We start from the raw sequence: 19,932 nt of genomic DNA on the forward strand, positions 1-19,932 counted from the left end.
GGATAGGTAACCGGCTATCTGATCGAAGACAGAGGGTGGTGGTGGATGGAAAATTTTCGGACTGGAGGCAGGTTGCTAGCGGAGTGCCGCAGGGATCGGTGCTTGGTCCTCTGCTCTTTGTGATTTTTATTAATGACTTAGAGGAGGGGGCTGAAGGGTGGATCAGTAAATTTGCTGATGACATCAGGATTGGTGGAGTAGTGGATGAGGTGGAGGGGTGCTGTAGGCTGCAAAGAGACATAGATAGGATGCAAAGCTGGGCTGAAAAATGGCAAATGGAGTTTAACCCTGATAAATGTGAGGTGATTCATTTTGGTAGGACAAATTTAAATGTGGATTACAGGGTCAAAGGTAGGGTTCTGAAGACTGTGGAGGAACAGAGAGATCTTGGGGTCCATATCCACAGATCTCTAAAGGTTGCCACTCAAGTGGATAGAGCTGTGAAGAAGGCATATAGTGTGTTAGCTTTTATTAACAGGGGGTTGGAGTTTAAGAGCCGTGGGGTTATGCTGCAACTGTACAGGACCTTGGTGAGACCGCATTTGGAATATTGCATGCAGTTCTGGTCACCTCACTATAAGAAGGATGTGGAAGCGCTGGAAAGAGTGCAGAGGAGATTTACCAGGATGCTGCCTGGTTTGGAGTGTCGGTCTTATGAGGAAAGGTTGAGGGAGCTGGGGCTGTTCTCTCTGGAGCGGAGGAGATTGAGGGGAGACTTAATAGAGGTTTATAAAATGATGAAGGGGATAGATCGAGTGAACGTTCAAAGACTATTTCCTCGGGTGGATGGAGCTATTACAAGGGGGCATAACTATAGGGTTCATGGTGGGAGATATAGGAAGGATATCAGAGGTAGGTTCTTCACGCAGAGAGTGGTTGGGGTGTGGAATGAACTGCCTGCAGTGATAGTGGAGTCAGACACTTTAGGATTATTTAAGCGGTTATTGGATAGGCACATGGAGCACACCAGGATGGTAGGGAGTGGGATAGCTTGATCTTGGTTTCAGATGAAGGTCGGCACAACATCGTGGGCCGAAGGGCCTGTTCTGTGCTGTACTGTTCTATGATCTATGTTCTAAGTTCACTGACTGAATTGGCTTACTCTCCTATTTCTGAAGCAAGATTGAACCCAAATGATCCCAGCTGAGTTGAGAGTGCCACCCACTTGACCACAACTGTCACCATTTTCTTTTGCTCAGGGGATGTGAGTGTCACTTGCTGGCTGGGACAGCATTTATTGCCCATCCCTACCCTCCATTTTAGAGGGTATTTTGAAAGTCAACCACATGGAGTCACATGTAGGCCAGACCGACTAAGGACAGCAGATTTACTAAAGGGCATTCGACATTAATATCAGTACTCATTATTGGCTAATGTATTCTCCTGTCTATTCCCAGAGGAACAAGAGGATATCACTATCTGCTGTTTGACTTCATGCCGAAAACAGCAAGTGAAGTTGATGCAAAAGCGGGGAGTGTTGTGTTTGTCTTAGAGAATGGAGAGGATGGATGGTCAACTGTTATTGCTAATCACCAGGTGAGAGCTGTGCTTTCTGTACTTGTGCATTCAGACTTTGAGCAGTTCAACATTAACACTGTCTGTTTCACAAACACCTGCTCACTCACACATTTCAAAAGATTTGTAGCCTAGTGATCCTGCATTGAGATCAGTTACTAGTGGAGCTTTCATGATCCAGATTAAGGGGCAAATATGTACGCAATTCATGGATGTGTGCAAAAATAATAACAATAAGGTAATTATTGTACTTTAATTTCAACTTTCCGAATTTAACTGGGATAAACATAATGTTAATGCTTTGATTGGAGTGGATTTCTTGAAATGTGTGCAGGAGAACATTTTAGGCTAATATTTAGAGGGTCCAACAAGGGAGAAGAGAGCTGTGCTGGACCTGATTCTGGGGAATGAAGTCAGACAGGTGGCTGAGGTGGTGGTAGGGAGAATTTTAGTGATAGCGATCACAATGTGGTACAACTTAAGCTTGTTATGGACAAAGAAATAGACAAGTTGCAAAAAAACTTTTGGATTGGGGGTGAGCAGAGTTTAATAAAATAAGGTAGGATCTGGCCAAGATAGACTGAGGGCAGCTACTAAAGAACAAAGAAAACTACAGCACAAAAACAGGCCCTTCGGCCCACCATGCCTGCACCGACCATGCTGCCCGCCTTAACTAAAACCCCCGACCCTTCTGGGGACCATATTGGGCGGCACGGTAGCACAGTGGTTAGCACTGCTGCTTCACAGCTCCAGGGACCTGGGTTCGATTCCCGGCTTGGGTCACTGTCTGTATGGAGTTTGCACATTCTCCTCGTGTCTGTGTGGGTTTCCTCCCACAGTCCAAAGATGTGCGGCTTAGGTCGATTGGCCATGCTAAAATTGCCCCTGAGATGCGTAGGTTAGAGGGATTAGTGGGTAGAATATGTAGGGATATGGGGGTAGGGCCTGGGTGGGATTGTGGTCGGTGCAGACGCGATGGGCCAAATGGCCTCTTTCTGTACTGTAGGGATTCTATCATTCTATCATATCCCTCTATTCCCATCCTATTCGTGTATTCATCAAGGCCACTACCGTATCTGCTTCCACTACCTCCCCCAACAACGAGTTCCAGGCACCCACCACCCTCTGTGTAAAAATATTTGCCTCGTACATCTCCTTTAAACCTTGCCCCTCGCACCTTAAACCTATGCCCCCTAGTAATTGACTATTCTACCCTGGGAAAAAGCTTCTGACTATCCACTCTGTCCATGCCTCTCATAATCTTGTAGACTTCTATCAGGTCGCCCCTCAACCTCTGTTGTTCCAGTGAGAACAAACCAGGTTTCTCCAACCTCTCCTCATAGCTAATGCCCTCCATACCAGGCAACATCCTGGTAAATCTTTTCTGTACCTTCTCCAAAGCCTCCACATCTTTCTGGTAGTGTGGCGACCAGAATTGAACACTCTATTCCAAGTGCGGCCTAACTAAGGTTCTATAAAGCTGCAACATGACTTGTCAATTTTTAAACTCAATACCCCGGCCGATGAAGGTAAGCATGCCGTATGCCTTCTTGGCTACCTTCTCCACCTGCGTTGCCACTTTCAGTGACCTATGTACCTGGACACCCAGATCCCTTTGCTTATCGATACTCTTAAGGGTTCTGCCATTCACTGTATATTTCCTATCTGTATTAGACCTTCCAAAATGCATTACCTCACATTTTTCCAGGTTAAACTTTATCTGCCATCTCTCCGCCCAAGTCTCCAACCGATCTAGATCCTGCTGTATCCTCTGATGGTCCTCATCGCTATCCGAAATTCCACCGACCTTTGTGTCATCCGCAAACTTACTAATCAATCCAGTTACATTTTCCTCCAAATCATTTCTATATATTACAAGCAGCAAAGGTCCCAGCACTGATCCCTGAGGAATGCCACTTGTCACAGCCCTCCATTCAGAAATGCACCCTTCCACTGCTACTCTGTTTTCTTTGACCGAGCCAGTTCTGTATCCACCTTGCCAGCTCACCTCTGATCTCATGGGACTTCACCACCTGCACCAGTCTTCCATGAGGGACCTTGTCAAAGGCCTTACTGAAGTCCATGTGGACAACATCCACTGCCCTCCCCTCATCAATCATCTTCGTCACTTCCTCAAAAAACTCGATCAAGTTCGTGAGACACAACCCCCTCTTCACAAAGCCATGTTGCCTCTCACTAATACGTCCACTTATTTCCAAGTGGGAATAAATCCTGTCTCAAAGAATCCTCTCCAATAATTTCCCTACCACTGAAGTAAGGCTCACCGGCCTGTAATTACCTAAATTATGGGGAAATTACTAATGGCGAAATCTGCAAAAGAGCAGTGTGGGAGGGGAGGGGGTGCATTCAAAAAATAAATGGAGAGGGTACAAGCCCAGCCTGATCCCTCTAGGGTAATAGGGAGGAGGAACAAGCCCAGAGAGCCATAGTTGACCAGAGATATTCAGAATACAATGAGAAGAAAAAGAAGGCAGGTACAAGGGGAGCAAATCAGCGGAGGCATTAGAGAAGTACAGAAAGTGCAGGGTGGAGCTTAAAAAAGCAATTAGGAAAGTAAAAACAGGATATGAGAAAGCTCTGGCTGGTAAAAGTAGGGAGCATTCAAAGATATTCTTTAAGTATGTCAATGGGAAGAGGATAACCAGGGAAAGAGTACTGCAGTACTGAGAGGGGATATATCCAAGGGTTCGGCCATTGAGTCTATATGGGTAGAACTGACAAATAAGAAGGGGGAATCATTTTGATAGGGTTGCACTGTAGGCCCCCAATAGTCGGCAGGAAATTGAGGAGAAATATGTAAGGAGATTACAGATGGGTTGGAGTTTAAGAGCTGTGGGGTTATGCTGCAACTGTACAGGACCTTGGTGAGACCACATTTGGAATATTGTGTGCAGTTCTGGTCACCTCACTACAAGAAGGATGTGGAAGCGCTGGAAAGAGTGTAGTGGAGATTTACCAGGATGCTGCCTGGTTTGGAGGGTAGGTCTTATGAGGAAAGGTTGAGGGAGCTAGGGCTGTTCTCTCTGGAGCGGAGGAGGCTGAGGGGAGACTTAATAGAGGTTCATAAAATGATGAAGGGGATAGATAGAGTGAACGTTCAAAGACTATTTCCTCGGGTGGATGGAGCTATTACAAGGGGGCATAACTATAGGGTTCATGGTGGGAGATATAGGAAGGATATCAGAGGTAGGTTCTTTACGCAGAGAGTGGTTGGTGTGTGGAATGGACTGCCTGCAGTGATAGTGGTGTCAGACACTTTAGGAACATTTAAGCGGTTATTGGATAGGCACATGGAGCACACCAGGATGATAGGGAGTGGGATAGCTTGATCTTGGTTTCAGATAAAGCTCGGCACAACATTGTGGGCCGAAGGGCCTGTTCTGTGCTGTACTGTTCTATGTTCTATAGCTCCAAGAAAAATAGGGTGGTAATAGTAGGAGATTTTAACTTTCCCAACATTGACAGGGACAGCCATAGTATTAGAGGGTTGGATGGAGAGAAATTTGTTGAGTGTATTCAGAAGGAATTTCTCACTCAGTATGTGGGTGGCCCGACTAGAGAGGGGGCAAAACTTGACCTCCTCTTGGGAAATAAGGAAGGGCAGGTGACAGAAGTGTTAGTGAGGGATCATTTTGGGACCAGTGACCATAATTCTATTAGTTTTAAGATAGCTATGGAGAATGATATGTCTGGCCCAAAACTTAAAATTCTAACTTGGGACAAGGCCAATTTTGATGGTATCAGGCAGGAACTTTCAAAAGTTAATTGGGGGAGTATGTGGGAAGGCAAAGGGACGTCTGGTAAGTGAGAGGCTTTCAAAAGTGTGTTAACCAGAGTTCACGTTTAATTCCTGCCTGATACCCTCAAAATTGGCCTTGCCCCAAGTTAGAATTTTAAGTTTTGGGCCAGACATATCATTCTCCATAGCTATCTTAAAACTAATAGAATTATGGTCACTGGTCCCAAAGTGATTCCTCACGAACACTTCTGTCACCTGCCCTTCCTTATTTCCCAAGAGGAGGTCAAGTTTTGCCCCCTCTCTAGTCACGCCACCCACATACTGAATGAGAAATTCCTTCTGAATACACTCAACAAGAGTGTAGGGCAAGGCTGGCAAAAGTAGGGACTCCTGGATGTTCAGGATATTGCGGCCCTGGTCAAGAAGAAGAAGGAGGTACATGACATGCATAGGCAGCTGGGATCAAGTGAATCCCTTGAAGAATATAGGGGACACCCCTATATTCTTCAAGGGAGTAGAGTTAAGAGACCCCTATATTCTTCAAAGGAGTAGAGTTAAGAGAGAAATCAGGAGGGCAAAAAGGAGACATGAGATTGTTTTGGCAGATAAGGCAAAGAAGAATCCAAAGAGCTTCTACAAATACATAAAGGGCAAAAGAGTAACAAGGAAGAGTAGGGCCTCTTAAGGATCAACAAGGTAATCTATGTGCGGATCCACAAAGGATGGGTGAGATCCGAAATGAATATTTCTCATCAGTATTTACTGTTGAGAAAAGCATGGACGTCAGGGAACTTGGGGAATTAAATATTGATGTCCTGAGGAGTGTACGTATTACAGAGAAAGAGGTACTGGAAGTCTTAAAACGCATCAAGGTAGATAAATCCCCGGGACCTGATGAAGTGTATCCCAGGACATGGTGGGAGGCTAGGGAGGAAATTGCTGGTCCCCTAGCCGAGATATTTGAATCATTGATAGTCACGGTTGAGGTGCCTGAAGATTGGAGGGTGGCATATGTTGTGCCTTTGTTAAAAAGGGCTGCAGGGAAAAGCCTGGGAACTATAAGCCAGTGAGCCTCACATCTGTGGTGGGTAAGTTGTTGGAAGATATTTTGAGAGACGGGATCTACAGGCATTTAGAGATGCAAGGACTGATTAGGGACAGTCAGCATGGCTTTGTGAGTGAAAAATCATGTCTCACAAATTTGATTGAGTTTTTTGAAGGGATAACCAAGAAGGTAGGTGAGGGCAGTGCAGTTGATGTTGCCTATATGGACTTTAGCAAGGCCTTTGACAAGGTACCGCATGGCAGGTTGTTGCATAAGTTAAATCTCGCGGGATCCAGGGTGAGGTACCTAAATGGATACAAAATTGACAGAAGCCAGAGGGTGGTTGTAGAGAATTGTTTTTCAAACTGGAGGCCTGTGACCAGCGGTGTGCCTCAGGGATCAGTGTGGGTCCACTGTTATTTGTCATTTATATTAATGATTTGTATGAGAATATAGGAGGCATGGTTAGTAGGTTTGCAGATGATACCAAGATTGGTAGCATAGTGGACAGTGAAGAAGGTTATCTCGGATTGCAACGGGATCTTGATCAATTGGGCCAATGGGCTGACGAATGGCAGATGGAGTTTAATTTAGATAAATGCGAGGTGATGCATTTCGGTAGATTGAACCAGGGGAGAACTTACTCAGTTAATGGTCGGGTGTTGGGGAGAGTTACAGAACAAAGAGATCTAGGGGTACATGTTCATAGCTCCTTGAAAGTGGAGTCACAGGTGGACAGAGCGGTGAAGAAGGCATTCAGCATGCTTGGTTTCATCGGTCAGAACATTGAATACAGAAGTTGGGACGTCTTGTTGAAGTTGTACAAGACATTGTTAAGGCCACACTTGGAATACTGTGTACAGTTCTGGTCACCCTATTATAGAAAGGATATTATTAAACTAGAATGAGTGCGGAAAGATTTACGAGGATGCTGCTGGGACTTGATGGTGCGCGTTATAAGGAGAGGCTGGATAGACTGGGATTTTTCTTTTCTGGAGCGCAGAAGGCTGAGGAGTGATCTTATAGAGGTCTATAAAATAATGAGGGACACAGATCAGCTAGATAGTCAATATCTTTCCCAAAGGTAGGGGAGTCTAAAACTAGAGGGCATAGGTTTAAGATGAGAGGGGAGAGATACAAAACTGTCCAGAGTGGGGGGGGGGGCAATTTTTTCACACAGAGGGTGCCAGAGGTAGTAGTAGAGGCGGGTACAATTTTGTCTTTTAAAAAGCATTTAGACAGTTACATGGGTAAGATGGGTATAGAAGGATATGGGCCAAATGCGGACAATTGGGATTAGCTTAGGGGTTTAAAAAAAAGAGCGGCATGGACAAGTTGGGCTGAAGGGCCTGTTTCCATGCTGTAAATCTCTATGCCACTTGTCATAGCCCTCCATTCAGAAACGCACTGCTACCCTCTGTCTTCTTTCACCGAAGCTTTCGGAGCCCCAAGCCCCTTCCTCAGAAGGGACTTGGGGCTCCGAAAGCTTGTGTGGCTTTTGCTACCAAATAAACCTGTTGGACTTTAACCTGGTGTTGTTAAACTTCTTACTGTGTTTACCCCAGTCCAACGCCGGCTATGCCACATCATTCTTTCACCGAGTCAGTTCCGTATGCAGAGGTGGGGTGGAGCAGGGTTTGAAATGTGTATACTTCAATGCCAGGAGTATTCGCAATAAAGTGGGTGAACTTGCAGCGTGGATCAGTACCTGGGACTTCGATGTTGTGGCTATTTCAGAGACATGGATAGAGCAGGGGCAGGAATGGATGCTGCAGGTCCCGGGGTTCAAATGTTTTAGTCGAAGTAGGGAAGGAGGTAGAAGAGGGGGAGGGGTAGCATTATTGGTCAGAGATTGTATCACAGTGTCAGAGAGGAGGTTTGATGAGGACTTATCTGTTGAGGTAGTATGGGCGGAGATTAGAAATAGGAGAGGAGAGGTCACCCTGTTGGGAGTCTTTTATAGACCTCCTAAAAGTTCTAGAGAGGTTGAGGAAAGGATTGCGGAGTCAATCCTGCTTAGGAGTGAAAGTAATAGGGCAATTGTTATGGGGGATTTTAACTTGACTAATATTGACTGGAATTGTTATAGCTCTAGCTCGTTAGAGGGGTCAGTTTTTGTTCAAAGCGTGCAGGAAGGTTTTTTGACTCAGTATGTAGACAGGCCAACTAGAGGTGAGGCTATATTGGATCTGGTGCTGGGAAATGAGCCAGACCAGGTGCTAGACTTGGAAGTTGGTGTGCATTTTGGTGATAGTGACCACAATTCGGTTACGTTCACCTTAGTGATGGAAAGGGATAGGCATGAACCTCGGGCCAGTGGTTTTAGCTGGGGGAAGGGTAATTATGAGGCTATTAGGAGAGAATTAGGAAACATAGGTTGGACTAGGAGATTACAGGGACTGGGAACGTCCGACATGTGGAGTTTTTTCAAGGAGCAGCTACTGCGAGTCTGTGATAGGTATGTCCCTGTCAGGCAAGGAGGAATTGGTAGGGCTAGGGAACCGTGGTGCACCAAAAAAGTTTCTTTGTTGGTTAAAAAGAAAAAGGAGGCTTATGTTCGGATGAGACGTGAGCACTCGGGTAGTGCACTAGAAAGCTTTAGATTGGCTAAGAGGGAGTTGAAGAGCGAGCTTAGAAGGGCTAAAAGGGGACATGAGAAGACTTTGGCGGATAGGGTTAAAGAGAATCCTAAGGCGTTCTATAGGTATGTCAAGAACAGAAGGTTGGTTAGGGCAAGTTTAGGGCCAGTTATAGATGGCAGAGGGAAGTTATGTGTGGAACCGGAGGAGATTGGTGAAGCATTGAACCAATATTTCTCTTCGGTGTTCACGCAAGGGGACATGAATATAGCTGAGGAGGACACTGGGTTGCAGGGGAGTAGAATAGACAGTATTACAGTTGATAAGGAGGATGTGCAGGATATTCTGGAGGGTCTGAAAATAGATAAATCCCCTGGTCCGGATGGGATTTATCCAAGGATTCTCTGGGAGGCAAGAGAAGTGATTGCAGAGCCTCTGGCTCTGATCTTCAGGTCGTCGTTGGCCTCTGGTATAGTACCAGAAGATTGGAGGTTAGCGAATGTTGTCCCATTGTTTAAGAAGGGGAACAGAGACTTCCCCGGGAATTATAGACCGGTGAGTCTCACTTCTGTTGTCGGCAAGATGTTGGAAAAAATTATAAGGGATAGGATTTATAGTTATTTGGAGAGTAATGAATTGATAGGTGATAGTCAGCATGGTTTTGTGGCAGGTAGGTCGTGCCTTACTAACCTTATTGAGTTTTTTGAGAAAGTGACCAAGGAGGTGGATGGGGGCAAGGCAGTGGACGTGGTATATATGGATTTTAGTAAGGCGTTTGATAAGGTTCACCATGGTAGGCTTCTGCAGAAAATGCAGATGTATGGGATTGGGGGTGATCTAGGAAATTGGATCAGGAATTGGCTAGCGGATAGGAAACAGAGGGTGGTGGTTGATAGTAAATATTCATCATGGAGTGCGGTTACAAGTGGTGTACCTCAGGGATCTGTTTTGGGGCCACTGCTGTTTGTAATATTTATTAATGATCTGGATGAGGGTATAGTTGGGTGGATTAGCAAATTTGCTGATGACACCAAAGTCGGTGGTGTGGTAGACAGTGAGGAAGGGTGTCGTAGTTTGCAGGAAGACTTAGACAGGTTGCAAAGTTGGGCCGAGAGGTGGCGGATGGAGTTTAATGCGGAGAAGTGTGAGGTAATTCACTTTGGTAGGAATAACAGATGTGTTGAGTATAGGGCTAACGGGAGGACTTTGAATAGTGTGGAGGAGCAGAGGGATCTAGGTGTATGTGTGCATAGATCCCTGAAAGTTGGGAATCAAGTAGATAAGGTTGTTAAGAAGGCATATGGTGTCTTGGCGTTTATTGGTAGGGGGATTGAATTTAGGAGTCGTAGCGTTATGTTGCAACTGTACACAACTCTGGTGCGGCCGCACTTGGAGTACTGTGTGCAGTTCTGGTCCCCACATTACAGGAAGGATGTGGAGGCTTTGGAGAGGGTGCAGAGGAGGTTTACCAGGATGTTGCCTGGTATGGAGGGGAGATCCTATGAGGAGAGGCTGAGGGATTTGGGATTGTTTTCGCTGGAAAGGCGGCGGCTAAGAGGGGATCTTATTGAAACATATAAGATGATTAGAGGTTTAGATAGGGTGGATAGTGATAGCCTTTTTCCTCTGATGGAGAAATCCAGCACGAGGGGGCATGGCTTTAAATTGAGGGGGGGTAGTTATAGAACCGATGTCAGGGGTAGGTTCTTTACCCAGAGGGTGGTGAGGGATTGGAATGCCCTGCCAGCATCAGTAGTAAATGCGCCTAGTTTGGGGGCGTTTAAGAGATCCGTAGATAGGTTCATGGACGAAAAGAAATTGGTTTAGGTTGGAGGGTCACAGTTTTTTTTTAACTGGTCGGTGCAACATCGTGGGCCGAAGGGCCTGTTCTGCGCTGTAATGTTCTATGTTCTATGTATCCATCTTGCCAGCTCACTTCTGATCCTGTGCCAGTCTACCGTGAGGAACCTTGTCAAAGGCCTTTCTCAAGTCCATGTAGACAACATCCACTGCCCTACCCTTATCAATCATCTTCTTCACTTCCTCAAAAAACTGGATCAAGTTCATGAGATACGACGTCCCCTTCACAGAACCATGTTGCCTCTTGCTAATACGTCCACTTATTTCCAAGTGGGAGTAAATCCTGTCTTGAAGAATCCTCTCCAATACTTTCCCTGCATCTGACGTAAGGCTGACCAGCCTGTAATTACCTGGATTACCCTTCTTAAACAAAGGGACAACATTGGCTATTCTCCAATCATCTGGGACTTCCCCTATAGCCAGTGAGGATACAAAGATTTTTCTCAAGGCTCCAGCAGTTTCCTCCCTTGCCTCTCTCAGTATTCTGGGGTATATCCCTTCAGGCCCTGGGGACTTGTCTACCTTAATGTTTCTTAAAAACCCCAATACCTCCTCCTTTTTGATCTCAACATGACCCAAACTATCTACACACTCTTCCCCCGACTCATCATCCACCAAATCCTTCTCTTTGGTGAATACTATCACAAAGTACTTATTTAATACCTCGCCCACTTCCTCTGGCTCCACACATAGATTCCCTCCCCTGTCCTTGAGTGGGCCAACCCTCTCCCTGGCTACCCTCTTGCCCTTTATATATGTAAAGAAGCCTTGTAATTTTCCTTAATCCTGCTGGCCAATTACTTTTCGTGACCCCTTTTAGCCCTCCTGACTCCTTGCTTAAGTTTCTTTCTACTTTCCTTGTATTGGGAACACACTTGCTTTGTGTGTTCCCAGCCTCCAAGCCTTGACAAATGCTTCCTTTATCTCTTTGACTCAGCTCACAATATCTCTCGTTGTCCAAGGTTCCTGAAACTTGCCATACTTATCTTTCATCCTTACAGGAATGTGCCGATCCTGAATTCCTATCAACTTGCACTTGAAAGCCTCCTACATGCCAGATGTTGATTTGCCCTCAAACATCTGCCCCAATCTCCATTCTTCAGTTCCTGCCTAATATTGTTCTAATTACCCTTCACCCAATTTAGCACTTAACTTGAAGACTACACTTTTCTTTATCCATCAGTACCTTAAAGCTTACTGAATTGTGGTCACTGTTCCAGAACTGCACCCCTCCTGAAACGTCGACCACCTGGCCAGGCTCATTCCCCAGTACCAGGTCCAGTACAGCCCCTTCCCTAGTTGGACTATCTACACACTGTTTCAAGAAGCCTTCCTGGATGCTTTTTACAATATCTGCGCCATCCATGCCCCTAGCACTAAGCGAGACCCAGTCAGTAAAGGGGAAATTAAAACCACCCACCACAACAACCCCCCTGTTACTTTTACACCTTGCCAAAATCTGCCTACATATCTGCTCCTCTATCTCCCGTTGGCTATTGGGAGGCCTACAGTAAACCCCCAACATTGTGACTACACCCTTCCTATTCCTGAGCTCTCCCCATATTGCCTCGCTGTATGAGCCTTCTGAGGTTTCCTCCCACAGTACAGCTGTGATATTCTCCTTACCCAGTAGTGCAACTCCCCCACCCCTTTTATATACCCCGGTATCCCGCCTGAAACATCTGTATCCTGGAACGTTAAGCTGCCAATCCTGTCCTTTCCTTAACCAAGTCTCTGTCATGGCAGCAACATCATAGTTCCAAGTATTAATCGAAGCTCTAAGTTCATCTGCGTTACCTGTTACACTTTTCGCACTGAAGCAAATGCACTTCAGTCCACCGGACCCTCTTTGATCATCAAACACACCCTGCCTACTCTTCTTCTGAGTCTAACTGGCCCTGCTCTCTAATTTCCCTTCAGTTAATTTACCTTTGCTTTGGTTCTCACCCCCCTGCCAAACGAGTTTAATTCCTCCCGTGTGACACTAGCAAACCTCCCGGCCGGAATATTTATGCCCCTCCAGTTCAGATGCAACCCGTCCTTCTTGTACAGGTCCCACCTGCCCCGGAAGAGATCCCAATGGTCCAGATACCTGAAACACTTCCTCCTACACCCCAGCTGTTTAGCCACGTGCTAAGCTGTACTATCTTCCTATTTCTGGCCTCACAAGCACTTGGCACAGGGCGTAATCCTGAGATTACAACCCTAGAGGTCATGTATTTTAACTTTCTACCTAACCCCCTAAACTGCTGCATCGGGACTTCATCACTGTTTCTACCTATGTCATTGGTACCAATATGTACCATGACCTCTGGCTGTACACCCTCTCCCTTCAGAATACTTTCTGCCCATTCAGAGACATCCTGGACCCTGGCACCAGGGAGGCAACAGACCATCCTGGTGTCTCTTTCAAGTCCACAGAAGTGCCTATCCATTCCCTTCACTATAGAGTCCCGTATAACTATTACTCCAGTGCTCTTTGTCCCTCCCATCTTAACAACAGAGCCAACCACTGCTCCGGCTGCTGCTGCTGTTATCCCCTAATAGGCCATCCCGATTAAACGGTAGACTTGTTAGAGAGGGGGACGACCACAGGCAATTCCTGCACTGACTGCCTGCCCCTTCTAGCAGTCACCCATCTATCTACCTGCACCTTGGGTGTCACCACATCACTAAAACACCTGTCTATGATGCTTTCTGCCTCCTTCATGCTCCTAAGTGCATCCAACTGTTGCTCCAACCTAACCATTCGGTCTGTAAGGAGCTGCAATTGGGTGCACTTCCTGCAGATGTAGTCGTCCGAGTCGCTGGAAGCATCACGGATCTCCCATGTCTCACAGGTTCAGCATTTAACCCCACTGGCCGACATTTCTATCACATAGCACATAGAACATAGAACAGTACAGCACAGAACAGGCCCTTCGGCCCACGTTGTTGTGCCGAGCTTTGTCTGAAACCCAGATCAAGCTATTTCCTTCCTATCATCCCGAAGTACTCCATGTGCCTATCCAATAGCTTCTTAAATGTTCCTAAAGTTTCTGACTCCACTATCCCTGCAGGCAGTCCATTCCACACCCCAACCACACTCTGAGTAAAAAACCTACCTCGGACATCCTTCCTATATCTCCCACCATGAACCCTATAGTTATGCCCCTTGTAATAGCTTCATCCACCCGAGGAAATAGTTTTTGAACGTTCACTCTATCTATCCCCCTCATCATCTTATAAACCTCTATCAAGTCTCCACTCAACCTCCTCCACTCCAAAGAGAAAAGCCCACGTTCCCTCAACCTTTCCCCATAAGACCTACCCTCCAAACCAGGCAGCATCCTGGTAAATCTCCTTTGCACTCTTTCCAGTGTCTCCACATCCTTCTGATAGTGAGGTGACCAGAACTGCACACAATATTCCAAATGTGGTCTCACCAAGGTCCTGTACAGTTGCAGCATAACCCCACGGCTCTTAAACTCAAACCCCCTGTTAATGAACGCCAACACACCATAGGCCTTCTTCACGGCTCTATCCACTTGAGTGGCAACCTTCAGAGATCTATGGATATGAACCCCAAGATCTCTCTGTTCCTCCACAGTCTTCGGAACCCTACCTTTCACCCTGTAATCCACATTTAAATTTGTTCTACCAAAATGAATCACCTCGCATTTGTCAGGGTTAAACTCCATTTGCCATTTTTCAGCCCAGCTCTGCATCCTATCTATATCTCTTTGCAGCCTACAACAGTCCTCCACCTCATCCACTACTCCACCAATCTTGGTGTCATCAGCAAATTTACTGATCCACCCTTCAGCCCCCTCCTCCAAGTCATTTATAATAATTACAAGTAGCAGAGGACCAAGCACTGATCTCTGTAGCACTCCGCTGGTAACCGGTTTCTAGTCCGAAAATTTTCCATCCACCACCACCCTCTGTCTTCTGTTAGATAGCCAGTTACCTATCCAATCGGCCAAACTTCCCTCTATCCCACACATCCTTACTTTCTTCATAAGCCGACCATGGGGGACTTTATCAAACGCCTTACTAAAATCCATGTATATGACATCAACTGCACTGCCTTCATCGACACACTTAGTTACCTCCTCAAAAAATTCTATCAGATTTGTGAGGCAAGACTTGCCCTTCGCAAATCCGTGCTGACTATCCCGGATTAAGCTGCATCTTTCTAAATGGTCGTAAATCCTATCCCTGAGAACCTTTTCCATCAACTTACCGACCACCGAAGTAAGACTAACCGGCCTATAATTACCAGGGTCATTTCTGTTCCCTTTCTTAAACAGAGGAACCACATTCGCCACTCTCCAGTCCTCTGGCACCACCCCCGTGGACAGTGAGGACGCAAAGATCAATGCCAAAGGCTCTGCTATCTCATCCCTTGCCTCCCCAAGACTCCTAGGATATATTTCATCAGGCCCAGGGGACTTATCAACTTTCAGTTTATTCAAAATTGCTAGTACATCTTCCCTCCGAACATCTACTTCCTCCAGCCTATCAGCCTGTGACACCCTCTCTTCCTCAAAAACATGGCCCCCCCTCCTTGGTGAACACCGAAGAAAAGTATTCATTCATCACCTTTCCTATCTCTCCTGACTCCATGCACAAATTCCTACTGCCGTCCTTGACAGGCCCCAACCTCACCCTGGTCATTCTTTTATTCCTCACATAAGAGTAAAAAGCCTTGGGGTTTTCCTTGATCCGACCCGCCAAGGACTTCTCATGCCCCCTCCTAGCTCTCCTAAGCCCCTTTTTCAGCTCATTTCTTGGTAACTTGTAACCCTCCATCGAGCCAACTGAACCTTGTTTTCTCAACCTTACATATGCTTCCTTCTTCCTCTTGACAAGACATTCCACCTCTTTTGTGAACCATGGTTCCCTCACTCGGCCATTTCCTCTCTGCCTGGCAGGGACATACCTATCAAGGACACGCAGTATTTGTTCCTTGAAAACGTTCCACTTTTCATGAGTGCCTTTCCCTGACAATTTTTGTTCCCATCCTATGCTTCCTAATTCCCGCCTGATTGCATCATAATTACCTCTCCCCCAATTGTAAACTATGCCCTGCCGCATGGCCCTCTCCCTCTCCATTGCAATAACAAAAGACACCGAATTGTGGTCACTATCTCCAAAGTGCTCTCCCACAACCAAATCCAACACTTGGCCCGGTTCATTTCCCATTACCAAATCCAATGTGGCCCCACCTCTTGTCGGCTTATCCACATATTGTGTCAGGAACCCCTCTTGCACACACTGCACAAAAACTGCCCCATCCGAACTATTCGACCGATAAAGGCTGCAATCAATATTTGGAAAGTTAAAGTCCCCCATGACATCTACCCTGTGACCTCCACACCTTTCCATAATCTGCTTCGCAATTTCTTGCTCCACATCTCTATTACTATTTGGGGGCCTATAGTAAACTCCTAACAACGTGACCGCTCCTTTCCTATTCCTAACCTCAGCCCATATTACCTCTGTCCGCAGATCCCCTTCGAAATGCCTTTCTGTAGCCGTTACACTCTCCTTGATTAACAGTGCCACTCCTCCACCTCTTTTACCAGCTACCAGGGGACAGAGTGAGAGCTAAAAGGGCTTTGGCTTACAGGGCTTCGGCGAGGAAGGTTGTTTGTTTGTTTTTCTTCGGTTACACCCCCTTTTTGTTTTATCCCCAAAACTAAAAAGGACATGGCTGGTATGAGTGGGAGGCCAGTATACTGCATTCGGTGTGGGATGTGGGAGTTCCTGGAGACAACTTGCCTCCCGGAAGTCCATATCTGTGCCAGATGTGTGGAACTGCATCTCCTGAAGGATCGTGTAAGGGAGCTGGAGCTGAGGCTCGATGAACTCAGTTTAGTTAGGGAAAATGAGAGAGTCATAGATAAAAGTTATAGTCAGGTAGTGACACCAGGGTCTCGGAAGGAAGACACGTGGGTCACGGTTAGGAGGGGTAATAGTCAGAAGGGTGATGTGCCAGAAAGCACCCCAGTGGCAGTCTCCCATAAGAGAAAGGGATGGGCAACAGATGGGAGAAGGGAAGGGAGTGAGCAGTCTGTGGAGGGATCCCCTGTGGTTGTCCCCCTCCACAATAGGTATATTGTTTTGGATTCTCCACGGGGACAGGTTCAGGGGTCCGGAAGGGAAAGAAGGGGTTTAGGAGAGCGATAGTTGTGGGGGACGCAATAGTTAGAGACACGGACAGGCGCTTCTGTGGGACTGAACGAGAATCCAGGATGGTAGTCTGCCTCCCTGGTGCCGGGGTACTGGATGTCTCCGAGAGGGTAGGAAGCATATTTAAAAAGGAAGGTAGTCAAACGGATGTGATTGTACACATTGGGGGAAATGATGTAGGTAGGAAGAGCAGGGGGGTCATACGAGAGAAATTCAAGGAGTTGGGTGCTAGGCTAAAAAGTAAGACCTCCAGTGTAGCAATCTTTGGACTGCTCCCGGTGCCTAGTTCAAGTGAGGCTCGGAACAGGGAGATTCTACAGTTGAACGCGTGGCTAAAGGACTGGTGCAAGAGGGAGGGTTTTAAATTCATAGATAACTGGGAAATCTTCGAGTCAGGATGGCAACTGTACAGAAAGGATGGGTTACACCTTAACTGGAAGGGAGCAAATATCCTGGCTGGGAGTTTTGCTCGAGTGTTTCGGCAGGATTTAAACTAGTGTGGCAGGGGGGTGGGGAACAAAACAGGAGGTCAGTAAATACTGAGGCTGGGGTCGAGCTGGGGGCCAGGGCAAGGCTAGCTAAGAAGAGGAGCACTCTGGAGGAGGAGGACCTGACTGGGCCTGGAGGTCTGGAGTGCATCTGCTTCAATGCGAGGAGTGTAACGGGTAAAACAGACGAACTTAGGGCCTTAATGCTTGTGCGGAATTTGGATGTGGTTGCGGTGACGGAAACTTGGTTAAAAGAAGGACAGGACTGGCAGCTGAATATTCCGGGGTATCAGTGTTTTAGGCGAGACAGAGGAGGGGCTAAAAAAGGTGGGGGAGTAGCGATATTAGTTAAGGAGCATATTACCGCGGTGCAGAGGGTAGACAACTTAGAGGGGTCATGTACTGAGTCGCTGTGGGTGGAACTCAGAAACAGGAAGGGTGCAGTCACTATGCTGGGGGTGTACTACAGACCACCCAACAGCCCACGGGAAGTGGAGGAAAGGATATGTCAGGAGATTCTGGATAGGTGCAGAAAACATAGGGTTGTTGTAGTGGGGGACTTTAATTTCCCTGGCACAGACTGGAAAGTGCTTAGAGCTGGGGGACCGGACGGGGAGGAATTTGTAAAATGCGTACTGGAAGGTTCTTTGGAACAGTATGTAGATAGCCCGACTAGAGAGGGGGCTATATTGGACCTAGTTCTGGGAAATGAGCCCGGTTAGGTCGTCAAAGTTTCGGTAGGGGAACATGTGGCAAATAGTGACCACAACTCTGTTAACTTTAGGATAGTAATGGACAAGGATGAGTGCTGTCCTACGGGCAGGGTGCTAAATTGGGGGAAGGCTGACTATAGCCGGATTAGGCAGGAATTGGTGGATGTTGATTGGGAGAGGATGTTCGAGGGTAAGTCCGCGTCTGGCATGTGGGAGTCTTTTAAGGAACTATTGATAAGGCTGCAGGATAGGCATGTGCCTGTAAAAAGGAAAGATAGGAAAGGTAGGATTCGAGAGCCGTGGATAACCAGGGAAATTGAGGATCTGATTAAAATGAAAAGGGAGGCGTACGTTAAGTCCAGGCAACTGAAAACAGATGGAGCTCTGGAGGAATACAGAGAGAGTAGGAAAGATCTCAAACGGGGAGTTAGAAGGGCAAAAAGAGGGCACGAGATGTTCTTGGCAGGCAGGATTAAGGAGAATCCTAAGGCATTCTATTCATACATTAGGAACAAAAGAGTTGTCAGGGAGAAAATCGGACCTCTCAGGGACAAAGGAGGGGAATTATGCTTAGAACCCAAGGGAATAGGGGAGATCCTAAATGAATACTTTGCATCGGTATTCACGAAGGAGAGGGGCGTGTTAACCGGGAGTGTCTCGGAGGGAGGTGTTGACCCGTTAGAGAAAATCTCCATTACGAGAGAGGAAGTGTTAGGTTTTTTAGGGAACATTAAAACTGACAAAGCCCCAGGGCCTGATGGCATCTATCCTCGACTGCTCAGGGAGACGAGAGAGGAAATTGCTGGGCCTCTGACGGAAATCTTTGTCGCTTCTTTGGACACGGGTGAGGTCCCTGAGGATTGGAGGATAGCGAATGTGGTCCCGTTGTTTAAGAAGGGTAGCAGGGATAACCCAGGAAATTATAGGCCGGTGAGCTTGACGTCCGTGGTAGGGAAGTTGTTGGAGAGGATTCTTAGAGACAGGATGTATGTGCATTTAGAACGGAACAATCTCATTAGTGACAGACAGCATGGTTTTGTAAGAGGGAGGTCGTGCCTTACAAATTTGGTGGAGTTTTTTGAGGAAGTGACAAAAACGGTTGATGAAGGAAGGGCCGTGGATGTCGTCTATATGGATTTCAGTAAGGCATTTGACAAAGTCCCACATGGCAGGTTGGTTAAGAAGGTTAAGGCTCATGGGATACAAGGAGAAGTGGCTCGATGGGTGGAGAACTGGCTTGGCCATAGGAGACAGAGGGTAGTGGTCGAAGGGTCTTTTTCCGGCTGGAGGTCTGTGACCAGTGGTGTTCCGCAGGGCTCTGTACTGGGACCTCTGCTATTTGTGATATATATAAATGATTTGGAAGAAGGTGTAACTGGTGTAATCAGCAAGTTTGCGGATGACACAAAGATGGCTGGAATTGCGGATAGCGAAGAGCATTGTCGGGCAATACAGCAGGATATAGATAGGCTGGAAAATTGGGCGGAGAGGTGGCAGATGGAATTTAATCCGGATAAATGCGAAGTGATGCATTTTGGAAGAAATAATGTAGGGAGGAGTTATGCAATAAATGGCAGAGTCATCAGGAGTATAGAAACACAGAGGGACCTAGGTGTGCAAGTCCACAAATCCTTGAAGGTGGCAACACAGGTGGAGAAGGTGGTGAAGAAGGCATATGGTATGCTTGCCTTTATAGGACGGGGTATAGAGTATAGAACATAGAACATAGAACACTACAGCGCAGAACAGGCCCTTCGGCCCACAATGCTGCACCGACCAGTTAAAAAAAAAAACA

The 19,932-nt window shown here is 46.7% G+C and overlaps 1 protein-coding gene across 1 annotated transcript in view; it reads left to right on the plus strand.

Annotated features, from left to right (window-relative positions):
• Positions 1-19,932, plus strand: part of LOC144502256 (neutrophil cytosol factor 2-like) — a 275,195-nt gene that overhangs the window by 210,948 nt on the left and 44,315 nt on the right. Inside the window, exon 8 of the mRNA XM_078226083.1 lies at positions 1,398-1,536. Coding sequence (XP_078082209.1) covers positions 1,398-1,536 — 139 coding nt within the window. The remainder of the gene's footprint in view (positions 1-1,397; positions 1,537-19,932) is intronic.

The sequence above is a fragment of the Mustelus asterias genome, chromosome 13 (genome assembly GCF_964213995.1).
Source record: "Mustelus asterias chromosome 13, sMusAst1.hap1.1, whole genome shotgun sequence".
NCBI classification, from domain to species: Eukaryota; Metazoa; Chordata; class Chondrichthyes; order Carcharhiniformes; family Triakidae; genus Mustelus; species Mustelus asterias.